Consider the following 13,499-nt stretch of genomic DNA (forward strand, 5'->3'; position numbering starts at 1 on the left):
CTGCAAAGACACTCCAATGCCTAAGTCAGCAAAGGGTTTAGCAGGTTTTTAGAGTATTGGAACTTAGAGATACCTGAGGGGTGTCAGTGTATTTATAGTGGTGAACCAATAACCACCGTTGGAGTAGTTCCACCTTTTAAGGTGGGTAACCGTCTCTTTATCTTAGAGAAGTTGAGATATGGCTCCTGAAAGTGGGTTGAGAGATTTTAGAGGCAGTTACTTATTTGAATAAGTGTTATCTGTCAGCTATCCTTCGATCCTGACTTCTTTGTAGTGGAGTCTGTATTCAATCCGACCTCTTTTGAGGAGGTCGGTTGGTAGCGAAGGCCAATCTTTGAATTGAACCTTTTTGGTTTATTTGGACCTAAACCCTAGTGTTGGGTCAGGATATGAACAATTCCATTTGAAACTTCTAAATATATAGGAAAATTAAGTAAATCATATGTTTACAGATCAATTTTTTTAAAAAAAATTAATGATTTAGTTTCCTGAAACAAAAACAACAAATACTAATAAGAGAATGAAAATAAGATAGCAATATGTATTTTGAAAAAAAAAATTATATATGGGAGTTTTTATAAAATTCAAAAAGTTGAATCTTTTTGAAGTTTTATGAGAATATGAAAATGAATGGAAAAAAAGTTACTTATTTTTTTTTGCACTAAAATTAAATGGTCAAGTAATTTTTAAATTAAATATAACTAAGTTCTGTTTATTGTACGTGCACACTTTTTAAAGTCGTTGTCATCATTTTTTTCTCCTCATTTTTTCTGTTACTTTTTTAATAACGTTGTTATCGTCGTCTTTTTTAATGTTGTATTATTTTTTTTTTGGATTTTCTCTTTTTTTATTGTCATCATCGTCATTTTTTTTATTTTCTTTCTCATGTTTTTTTCGTATATATGATAAACAAAATTACTAAGCTAAGCAAAACTATTGAGTGCAGAAATTTTGATGTACAACATAAAAATTTTAGTATACAGCACAAAAATTTTAGTGCATATCAACTAAATTTTTGAAAGATCACATGTTATAATATTAACATTTAACCAATAAAATATGTATAATACATAAATTTTGGTATATAATATAAAAAATTTGAAGTATAATACAAAAATTTTGGTACATAGTACAAAATTTTAAAAAATTATATGTTAAGATATTGAGATCCAACTAACAAAATATATATAATATAAAAATTTTGGTGTATAATACAAAAATTTTTAAATAACTGTATATTAAAATATTGACTTATTCAACTAATATAATATATTTACGGTAAAAAATCTATGTTATATACAAAAAAATTTTATATTATATGTAAAAATTTTATATTATATCGATAAGTTTATGTTTATGTAAAAAATTTATGTGTTATATATAAAAAAAATTTATATTATATCATTAAATTTTTATATTTTTTAACAAAAATTTCTATACTTAACAAGCTCTGAGCGGGTCAAAGTTATTAAAGGCATTGTTGGTGTTGCCGTGCGCTGACGAAATAAAGCCCGCAGTTACGGTACGTGTACGTCTACGTCTGTGTTTGGTCACAAAAAGTAAAACGTTGGCTCCCGCGTAATTTCATCTCGAGTGGGAATGGAACCTTTTCTCTACGCCATGCAATATAATTTAATACTATATTATATGGATATTNATAATATTTTTAAATTCTATATCAATTACATATCACATTTATTTTTTCATCCACTCATCTCAACCTCTTCTTTATATCCTTTCTTTTTCTTCATATCAATATAACCGAGCACCCACATTATACCACACACGTCTGACGTCACAAAACCCCCTAAAATATACATACTGTTTACACCAAAATTAGTAAAATAACTTACAAAATCCAAAATATCATTCCCACAGCATTTGCCCTTTGCAGTAATGAGTCTCATATCTTCCTCACTTCTTATTTCCCTTAAAAATTTTCATTTTTGAGTCTAAACTCGCATATTATACATTGATATTAAAGTATATTATGTAAAAATATTTTATAAACACAAAAACTCATCATTTATAGTTAGAATAATACATAATATATATTTCTATATAATAGTTGACGGATGACTTAATTTTTTATTTTTTTAAATAAATAAAAAATATTTTATTTACTAAAATATACAATAATTTATATCATTTTTATAAAAACTCAACTTATTTCTTATCTTGTTTACAGTAAACAAAATAAGAATGCACATATCTTGTTTACACTGTAAACGAGATAAGGCAATATATGATAGTAGACGTGTATATTTTATTTATAATGTAAATGAGATACGCGTATTCTTATTTCAATTATACTGTAAACGAGATACTTAATAAATTATGACATTTACACTATAAATAAGATCATTACAACAAATTTTCAACAATTATAAAAGGATGTGTAATTCTTTGTATTTTTCGCAATACAAACGTTTCACTTCTTCTTCTTTTCCATTTTTCTTCTAAAAAATAAGCCAAAATGTCTAGTAATAGTAGATATGTGGTTGTAAGTGTGTATCCCAATTGTCATATGAGAAACAGTGCACTGGAGTGATATTTGATTGTGATAATTCTATTCTATTTCACACTCGGCGAGTAAGTTCTATGTCTGAGCTGAAGAGTCTGATATTGAGTAGCGTTAGTGGTAGCGGAAAAAAAGAGATCGAAAAGGGTGGAGTATAGATCATTAACATTGATGAAAAATAAAATTTTTTGGTTTCGTCTGTTTTGACTCTATGACAATGAGATAAAAGATAAGATAAATTTTTGTAAAAATACTACAAATTATATATTTTGGTAAATAAAATATTTTTTATTTATTTAAACAAATCCATAATTTTTATGCACATGAAACATGATTATATTTTATATAGGTATCTAACTAGTACTATATTATAAATAATAAACAATTTGTTTGTGCAGGGGAGGAAGATTCATGATGGGACTTTGATTGCGTGTAAAACTGTGTAATGGTTGAAACAAAGAAAGAAGAAATCAGCAATAATCAAATCGGACTTTCAAAAAATTTACGATAGAATCAAGCGGAAGTTTGTGGATATTGTACTTCAGAAAATGGGCTTTGGCCAAAGATGGCGAGGATGGATAAAGGAATGTGTGTGCACGGCGTCTATGTTGTTTTTGATAAATGGCTCGCCTTCTAAATCTGTTAAAATGGAATGGGGCTTACGACAAGGGGATCCACTTTCTCCGTTTTTTTTTGTTCTTGTGTTGAGGTCCTTCATAGGATGGTAGGAGAGGCAGTAAGACATGGAAGGATCTCTCTTTTGTTGGTTGGAAAAGACAATATTGAGTTGTCTCACTTGTAATTTGTGGATGACACAACACTTTTTTGTCCCCCGGAGGAGGAGACTATTTGCAATTATAAGTGGCTTCTACGGTGTTTTGAGATGATGTCTGGTTTGAGTATTAACTTTGATAAATCTAGCTTGATTCCAGTTAATTGCGAGCGAGAGTGGCCACAAAGGATGTGTAGCTTGTTGGAGTGTAAGGAAGCAACTTTGCTAGTCAAATATCTTGGAATTTCTTTGGAAGCGAATCCGAAATTGGTCAAGACATGAAAACCTATTATAGACAAAGTAGAAGAGAAACTCAATATGTGAAAAGCCAAAATGATTAATAAAGCTGATAAGCTGGTACTCATCAAATCTGTGCTTACTAGTCTGTCGGGACCAGTTTACTACCTTAACTTATATAAGATGCTCAGAACAGTAGTAGATAAGTTGATATCTTTGCAGAGGAGGTTCTTGTGGAGTAATGAGGACGGAAGGAATGGGTACCTTTGGTAAGGTGAGATATTGTGCAAGTTCCAAAATGCTTCGGGAGTTTGGGCGTGGGCGATGCAGTGCTCCAGAATGTAGCATTTTTGTTCAAGTGGTGGTGGGGTTTTCAAAGGAGGATTGCCCATTATGGAAGAAAATTGTGTGCTCTTGCAAGACTTGAATCCAAATGTCCTTCTTTCTTGTCAGCCGGTTCCTAAAACAAAGGGTTCGTGGAGGGACATTTGTCAGTTGCAGATAAGAGAATAGCAAGCGAGAGATAAGATGGTCAGAGGGTTATCATTAGTGTTAGGAGATGGTAGAAGAATTCGTTTTTAGGAAGATAATTGGCTACCATGTGGTGTGTTGCAGGATGTATTTTCAAGGCTATTCTCAATTTCAAACCAAGTCGGATCTGTAATAGGGGACTGTGGGTTTTGGGATGGGTTGGAGTAGATATGGAATTTTCATTGAAAAAGGGTACTATTCCAATGGGAGTTAGAATTAGTTAACAAACTTCATGGAGTTCTACAATCTATCAAGTTAACAAGTGAGAGGGAGGACAGAATAGTATGAAAATTTGATAAATCAGGAGTTTACTCTACTAATTCATTTGTGCAGGTTTTGTAGGCGGAGACTCTTCCAGAGGACATTACGAGTTATAATTTCACTAGATTTATATGGAGAGGACTAGTACCACCAATAGTTGAGCTATTCACCTAGTTTGTGTTAGTTGGTAGGGTCAATACTAAGAAAAGATTGATTAGATTGGGCATTATTGATCACAGGAATATGATTTGTGTTTATGTAAAAAAGAAATTGAGAATGATTTCCACTTATTCATTGGCCGTGAGTTCATGTGGCAGGTGTGGTGTGCTTGGTTATACGCCTTTAATAAACTCTGGCCTATTCCAAAAACCATTAAGCAACACTTTGAGAGCTGGACAGGAGCTCCTGTAAAAAAGAAAGACGAATGTAACAGGTGGCTGATTGGCTTTTTTGCTATCATTTGGAATACGCGGTTGGAAAGGAATGCCAGAATTTCCAAGAATCAAGAAACAGGTGTTGCGAAAGTTATTACCAAGTCGACTAGGAGCTACAAAGAGTGGGTTGGCTTTGTTCCGTCTAGTTGTTAATGGCAATATCGGAGATAACTACGGTTTCTTGTTTAGTGTTTGTATTGTAACTCTGGACTTTCTAAATGCTCCACTTTACCGTGTTGAACTTTTTGTTAAAAAAAATTGTTTGGATAAATGTTTCAATAAACTTTTATTATTAAGGTTGGTCTAAACTCAACAAAAATTAAGGGAAAGTACAGGTCGCGGGTATCCGATTACCCGTCCAAATCCGAATCGAACCAATTAAATTGGTTCTAGAACCAATGAGTAATCAGGTCCAACCCGAACCAAATCAATGACTCTCTCTAGTAATTAGTTCGGGTAACGGTTCTGGGGACAGAACCCAAACCAACTTGTAGACCCGATCATATATTAATTAAATAAAATAAAAAAATTTAAAATATATATATGCCTTTTAATATGTTTGAATTTTAATGTCTTTAGTGTTTAATATGTTTGGATTTTAATGTGTTTAATCTTTAATGTATTTGGTGTTTAACATGTTTGGATTATTTCTATTAATGTTATATGTTTAGTGCTTGTTTGGGTGCTACTATTTTGATAAAAAGGATATATTTTTTCAATGAAAAAATATCTTTTTTTTTTTATTTTTTAGCGTGTTTGACAAACTTCTAGTAGTAAAAGTAAAAGTACTAGAAAAATTTAAAATTTTTTTTCGAAAAGCTGTAATTTACATCTTTTTTTTAAAATATCTTTTTTCTTAAAAAAAGATGTTTTTTCATATAATAAATAAACAAAAAGTACTTTTAATTATTATGTCCAAACATAATTGATAGATAAAAAGATCTTTTTGCATGAGATATCCAAATATAAAATTACTTTTACTTATCCATAAGATCTTTTAAAAAAAGATAACTTAAAAAAAGATCTTTTCTTAAAAGCTCACCCAAACAAACCCTTATTATACTTACAGAATTTTTAAGATAAAAATTATTTTTTTTATGAATTTCTGTTTCATCGAGTACCCAATTATCCGAACCGAACCAATCCATTTTTAATCGGTTTGGTTTGATTAGGGTACATACACACAAAAAAAAAAATTGAACTAAACTGAATCAATTACAATTCAATTGGTTTGGTTCTAATTTCACTCAAACCAACTCGACACGTGCTCACCTTTAACAAAAATCACTTTCATTATACGCAACGTGTACATACGTGCTTCAGTAACACAAACGAAACGCCTGCTTCACTAACTTTTTGTATGCCATGCTCAAAGAATATGAAAACTATTCTTATCTTCATGCATCTTCTTCTCTTTCTTTTATTGGTGCTGTTGTTACGTTGTTGCATTTTGTTTTTATTTCTTCTTTTCCTCCTCTTTTTCATGTTATTGCAGTTATTTATTTATTTATTTTTTATTTTTTTTATTTCTCTCAAAAGAGTAAAACAAGAAGAATTATGAAAAATAAAATAATAAGGAGAAAATGAAAAAAAAAAGTCGTAAAAGAAGAAAAAAATGAAGCAGAAGACACCGAAAATTGTCATAATTTATCAAAAGATAATTCTAAAATTCCTTAACAATAACACATAAATGTCTTGTTTTTGCACCAAAAATTTGTTACAAAAGCATAAAATTATTTTTTTTTAATGCTGTATTTTTTATTCTTTTTATTCTTCTTTTTATTCTTTTTTTGGTTGCTCTTATTTCTTCTTTTAGTAACACTACTTCTCATATTAGACTTGAATGAATATATTTGTACTATATTGCAATATTATTTAGTTGAATGAATGTAGATTCACACTTATTGGATTAAATTCTTAGTAGAAATAGACCGAAATTTATTATTCTTCTTTTTTTTTCTCTTTTTCTTAGTTTTATTCTTCTCAAAAAAGTAAAACAAGAATAATTATGAGAAAATAAAATAAGAAGGAGAAAATGAAGAAAAAGAAAGATAAAAAAGAACACCAGAGAAGGAGGATGAAAAAGAGTTTTAAATTGTGTGCACATTATTTAAATCTAGAATGCACCGAAATTCCTTAATGATGACGACACACAAACAAATTCAGTTTAAAACAAGCTCATACCAGAATGCACCGAAATTAAATTTAGAAGCACCGAAATTAAATCCAGAATGCACCGAAATTAGGAACAAATACAGATTCAATGAAAAAAATTATAAAAAGTCCTACATTACATTCAAATTCAAACCTTCAACCATGAATACCAATTTTCATAAACAAAAACGAAATTATCCAACTATCAGAGCATCAAATACTAACTAACTACATTAACGAAGTTCGAACCAAACCTCATCCATTTGATTCGTTTTAAAACAATAATTTAATTCGTTATGATTCAACTCATAGTGTGAACTTGCATTATTCATGGTTTTCGAAAACGAAATACCTGTTCAAACATGATTTCACAGTTTAATTTAAAAAAAAATTGATCCAAATTTTTAAATCAGATCAAAGAATATTGATCGTGAACAAAAAAAACATAGAGAACTAAGAGAATGTAGAGAAAGAAGAAAACACGGAAAAAGATAAAAAAATAAAAAATATGTATAAAAAAGATAGTTATATATAGTTACGTATTAAGTCAAAAGGTTAGAGATAGATAAGGGTGACAATGGGTAGGGTAGAGTAGGGTTTGGACTCTACCCTAACTCTACTTCCGGGTTGAGAATTTCTCAACCTTAACCCTACCCGCATTCTAAAATTCTAAACCCTGTTCTATTCGCAGAAAAATAAAAAAATTTCAAGCACATATAAAATTTAACCATTTCAAATTTCATACATATGAATAAAATAGAAAATAAAAAACTAAGTTTAAATATATTAGAAGTGTGGGTAGGGTAGGATAGGATATACGTTGAATCCGTATCCTATCCTACTCGCAGGTGAATTCGTACCGCACTCTATCTTATTCGCAGTGGGTAGAGTAAACAATCCTACTTGAATGAGTTGGTTTGGATGAAATATTTACAAATAGCGTATAAATTATCATTTTTAGAGATAAATAGATAATAGTGTGTAAGACTGAATTAAATTATAATAATTTAATTAGATTTAATTGATTAAATAACTTGAAAATAGAGTTTTATTATATTATTTATTATACGGAAAATGTTAGGAACCTAGGTAAGCCACGAAGTTTCCCTCTGAGTCGAATAATCTTTCCTTAACTGATTCCGATTCCTGCCCTTTCTAGACACGATTATTATTATAATTATTTTGGTAGGAATTATTATATTTGATCATTATATGATACTGACTATCTATAATCTATAATAATAAATCTAAATTTGTCTAATATATTAATAAAAATAATTATTTTTTATATTAATTGTATAAATAATTACTAAATTTTATTAAAATAAGACATGAATAAATATATAATTGAAAAACTTTTTATTTATGTATATTTTAAACAAATATACATATACATATTGACATATTGTGCTATTGTCATTTTTTTTTGTGACTTGCTAATTGTCATATGTAAATGATAATAAACGATTTTGAATTAAGTTTCCAATTCAAGAATAAATTTTCTAAAGAATTACGTAAATAAAAGTGATTTGTATAAATTCGAATAAACAAATAAAGCAAAATCGCAGTCTTTTGCATCTGAAGAATAAGTTGTTTTTCGCGCACCGTTTCGGCGAGTATTGTATTTCGCTGAAACAGTGAAGAAACAAAACGGTTAGTCCCTTCGGATGGCGATTTCCGATGTGCATGAGACTTCTGTCGCCGGCGACGGAGCCAACCACTCTTCGCTGCGGCGGAGGCACAGCCGCGTAGCTTCCAGCGGCGGCAACATGTTCGACGAAGCTGAGGCTTCCGCTGAGGCTGTGATGATAGCTTCGTCGGGGTCCGACGATTCGCTGAACGAGAAGATAGGTGCCGCCAGGGAGGAGAAGGTGAAGGAGAGGCAGAAGCAGAAGGAGGAGGACCGGAAGCCGCCGGATCATGCTTCCCGAAATGAGGTCCAAGACGGTGAACGAGCTGCCGCCGGAGATAACTTCACTTACCGGGCTTCAGTTCCGGTTCACCGGAGAATCAAGGACAGCCCGCTCAGTTCCCGCAACATTTTCAAACAGGTTTTTACTTTTTCATTTTTTTGGCGCTGATTTGGTTTATCTGTGTTCTGCATGTGAAGTTCTGTTACTCTTGATCCAGTGAATTGACATAAGAAGAATAGGAACAAAAAAATTGGAATGTGTTCAGTAATTGTAATGGTAACACGTCGCATTGTAATTGTGACAAAAATTTTCACTAAAGTTTAGCAGTTGAGAAGATCGTGCCATCAGGATATAATTTCATAAATGGTGAAATTTAAATTTCTTCATATTTTGAAGTTTTGCATGCTACTCGTCTCTTTGTGAATACGTATTGCTATAACAACAATTCTTCTGCCACTCTCCTTCTATTGCTAATCATTGGGCTATCTCACACATGTAATCTACCCTCCTGGCCGGATGTTCCGGTTTTCCCCCAACATGTCTAGACCATTTAAGGTGAGATTCCTCAGTATTTTCAACGGTAGGCACCACTCAAACTTTATCTCTCATGTCCTCGTTCTTTATTTTGTCCATTCGACTATGGCCACTCATCCACCACTAAAGCATCCTCATCTCAGCCTATGGGTATTTGTTGCAAGCAAAAACCTATTTGTGTGTTTAATTAAATAAATGAGAGAAACAGGTTTTTCAAACTTATTGTTTTGCTTAACTTGTTTGTTTCTCCTTTTGCTGTCTCGTGTAAGTTTTTCTTTTGGTTACTAACAAGTGTAGTTCAATTGAATTGCAGAGCCATGCAGGATTGTTCAATCTCTGTGTAGTAGTGCTTATTGCGGTGAATAGCAGACTTATCATTGAGAATATAATGAAGGTTTTCCACTTCCATTTATTCTCAGTGTCTATCTTGTAGGATTTGAAATTCCAACATATGAATGTGCATTCATCTGCAAGACACACAGCTTTAAATCTGTGGTCTTTGATTTGTCAGTAAAATCTTTTCCCTTTCTAAAATCTCTTTCCTGTATTATGTTTTTGCAGTATGGCTGGTTGATAAATTCTGGCTTTTGGTTTAGTTCAAAATCGTTGAGAGATTGGCCCCTCTTAATGTGTTGGTAATGAGCTTGGAGAATCCTTGAAGAATAGACTGATTTGGTGTAGCTTTTTCGAGGGTTTGTTCTTAAGACATTGCTTAACAATATTAATGATTCTCTTGCAGTATTAGTCTTAATTTATTTCCACTTGCTGCTTTTATGGTGGAAAAGTTGGCACAGAAAAAGCGCATTAGTGAACCGGTAAGTGATCCTCCCAGGTAAGCTTTTATTGTCACGGAGAAAAATGTTTGTTAATCTTATGAATTTTTTGATTGTCATAAGAATAATAGTAGTTTCAGAGTATGGTTATTTGTGGTGTCATATTTTCAGTTAGGAAATCTTCCACATTTGAATAATTGGTAGTGTTGACTTGAATGTTGCAGGTCATTTTTCTACTTCATACAATCATTATGACAGGAGAAATTTTGTTCCCAGTTCTAGTAATTCTCAGGTCAGTATAGAGTTAATTCAAAATTGTTTCTGGGTCTTCCAATAGAAACTCTCGTGACACTGCAATCATGAAAGTTTCTATGGATTTATGTGTGTGAAAGTTCGTGTGCTTGAGTTTAAGTTGATAAAGATGTTTTAGCTATGAGATTATGTAATAATTTGGGCTTTATTTGAGACGTTTTTAAAATTCTTCTGCTGAGCATCATCTTAAGTTTTGATTCAGATAATGTTGAAGTTTAGCTATCACGCATTTAACTATTCAATGTAACCGATACAAGCCTTAACCGAATATAAGATTATGGTAAATTCCCTGTTTTAATGAGAAAGGTTTACCAGATTTGTGATAGTAGTTTCTCTTAGAAGTGATATGATAGAGAAATATACTTGGTGCATAAACTAACTCAGGTAAGTGTCATTTCATAGATATTGATATTCCAATTGTATCTTATGGATATGTTGCTTTTTTGTCCAGCTGTGATTCTACGTTTTTATCAGGCCTCACATTGATGATGGTTGCATGCATTATATGGTTAAAATTGGTGTCATATGCACATACAAGTCATGATCTGAGATCACTTAGCTTGTCAATTGAAAAGGTGATGTTTATTTTCAATTTGGAAAAACCTTGCTTTGACATCCAAATTGCTATCCTATTTTTAGACACTCAATCTAGAACCATTTTGGAAAACTTCCACTTGGACATCCAAATTGGTGTTCTATTTGTGGATACTCAATCCACAACCCTTGATTAGATTGTAATCCCCACTCACTTTTACTTATTCAGTTTTCTCTACTGTTGGATTTAAGTTGGTCTGAAATAGACACCAACATGGATGTACAAATATCATTACTATCAATTTTAAATGTGTAGACCACTGTTTCAGAGGGTTGTTCCTGGTCGTCTTACAAGAATAGGTTCTATTAGTTACATGGAAAAATACAGTCTTGGGTTTCATCTTCATTAAAACAATATCTATCCTACTTATTTGCCCATTCCTTCCTTTCCTCCAAATGCCTATCTTCTAAAAAATCTATTCAAATAATGTTATATGAAAGTTCTATTTTCTACCCCTCTTCAATCATGTTCCCTATGTTACAGGGAGAAACATTGCCCAATAATTTGAACATGGAGCACCCTTACAGAGTGAGCTTCAGGAGTATGGCATACTTCATGGTTGCTCCTACATTATGTTACCAGGTTGCAGCACTGTTAGTAAACCATTTGTTTGTTTGTTTGTTTGTTTTTTTTATTTTTTATTTTTCATTGTTTCCTTATTTAAATTCTCTTTTACTGAGTGCACTTTTTTGCCCTTGATTTAATCACTCGATGTTGAATTCATAATTTGTGCAACACATTTACACAACTAAGAAGTCAACTCTCATTTAAGAATATTGCCTTGATTGCTAGATCAAAGGCAGAGGGATTTGTCCATGGATTATCTTGTCGCTGTCATTTTTAGGTGCCATACTTTTTGGAGAATTCATTCATTTCTGATCCTACTTTTCCCCTTTTTGTCACCAAAATTGGCTAGTCGACTTCATTCTTTTCAGATTCAATCCTTTTTCGCTCATTCTATTGCGCATTACTTAATTAGACTGCAACAGTTCATCATTGAGAAACGTGTAATATCGGTAAAATAACTTCCAGAATTCACTCTCTCGGTTCCCTTGTACCTTCTATTTGTACTAAATCCCCAACATACAACCTCATTGTATTGTGCTAGTTTCTAATCCAAATTATTGTAGTTGCATCGTCCTCAATTCACTATCTCACTAAGTTTGAAGGGGTTAAACCCGGACTATTTGATTGGTTGTATTGGATCCATCTGGTTGTTTCTCATTTTTTGCACATAGTTGATGAAGGTCTTCTAGAGGACATAGTATTACAGCAGTCGGTGGCTTGAAAATATAGTTTAGCATACACCTTTTAGCTTTTTGCATTTAATGAGCGTTCTGGGTTGAGTTCACCATCTTCTATCATATAGACATAGTGGTTGTCCTTCCATGTAAATTAGTTGTTGACATTCAGGACTTAAACAAAAGGCACAGGGAAAGAAGAAAGCAGTTGTATTACGTTAATCATGATTGGATAATGGATACTAATGTGCAAAATTTTCCTGGGTTGCTATGCAGGTCTCTTGTTTTGTACTTTTGTATTTGTGAATATTTGTTCTGAGTTATAGTTCTGACATTGTTTATGCTTGATTTTATTTTGCCACTTACATTTCCTTTGTAACTGCTGTTATAGCCAAGCTATCCTCGCACACCTTCCGTTCGTAAGGGCTGGGTGTTTCGTCAACTTATCAAGTTGGTAATATTTACTGGACTTATGGGATTTATAATAGAACAAGTAAGCAGTAACTCTTAGTAAAACACTAAAACTAGTGTCTATCTTTGTTTTCCCATAGTCTGACATTTTGCTGGTAATTTGCAGTATATGCATCCTATTGTCCAAAATTCACAACATCCTTTTAAGGGAAACCTTCTATATGGCTTCGAGAGAACTCTAAAGCTTTCTGTTCCCAATGTATATGTGTGGCTTTGCATGTTCTATTGCTTCTTTCACCTTTGGTGCGTATTTTTCTTTTTTCTTCTTTCTTTTTTGTTCAAACTTCAAAGTATTTACTTTTTTTTATGCCCTTTCCCCACTTAAAAAGTGGCATGATAGTCTTTGCTTACTAGCAATATTCTCATGATGATTGGTTATATGTCTTTTGTTATTCATTGGTGTCCACCTTTATACACTTGAAAGCAATTGCAGCATTTTTGGTAGCTGATTTAAAGATGTCTAAATGCGGATAATCTTTTTGTTTTACTTTTGAAGTATAGGCTCTATAAGATGTAAAGTTAGTTTTATTACTGTTGTTGCTCTTGGGCCATCTTATGTGAGTCTTATCTAAAGATATGCGACAGGATTATAGGGATTTATGTGACAGAGCGGATAGCTTGACAAAAATCTTGTTTTCCGTTTTCACTTTCTGTTGTCACTTTTCTCTTCACAAATCACAATATCATGAAAAAAGGAAATATTGAAAATGAAAACAGAAAATGAAAAAGCAAACCAAATGCACCCTTATT

The 13,499-nt window shown here is 32.0% G+C and overlaps 1 protein-coding gene across 1 annotated transcript in view; it reads left to right on the forward strand.

Annotated features, from left to right (window-relative positions):
* The first annotated feature begins 8,470 nt into the window (after positions 1-8,470).
* Positions 8,471-13,499, forward strand: part of LOC107478843 (diacylglycerol O-acyltransferase 1A) — a 7,655-nt gene continuing 2,626 nt past the window's right edge. The window contains exons 1-9 of the mRNA XM_016098982.3: positions 8,471-8,961; positions 9,671-9,751; positions 9,919-9,992; positions 10,097-10,172; positions 10,355-10,422; positions 10,894-11,017; positions 11,521-11,619; positions 12,670-12,771; positions 12,856-12,992. Coding sequence (XP_015954468.1) covers positions 8,578-8,961; positions 9,671-9,751; positions 9,919-9,992; positions 10,097-10,172; positions 10,355-10,422; positions 10,894-11,017; positions 11,521-11,619; positions 12,670-12,771; positions 12,856-12,992 — 1,145 coding nt within the window. The 5' untranslated portion in view covers positions 8,471-8,577. The remainder of the gene's footprint in view (positions 8,962-9,670; positions 9,752-9,918; positions 9,993-10,096; positions 10,173-10,354; positions 10,423-10,893; positions 11,018-11,520; positions 11,620-12,669; positions 12,772-12,855; positions 12,993-13,499) is intronic.

The sequence above is a fragment of the Arachis duranensis genome, chromosome 3, assembly GCF_000817695.3.
Source record: "Arachis duranensis cultivar V14167 chromosome 3, aradu.V14167.gnm2.J7QH, whole genome shotgun sequence".
NCBI lineage: Eukaryota > Viridiplantae > Streptophyta > Magnoliopsida > Fabales > Fabaceae > Arachis > Arachis duranensis.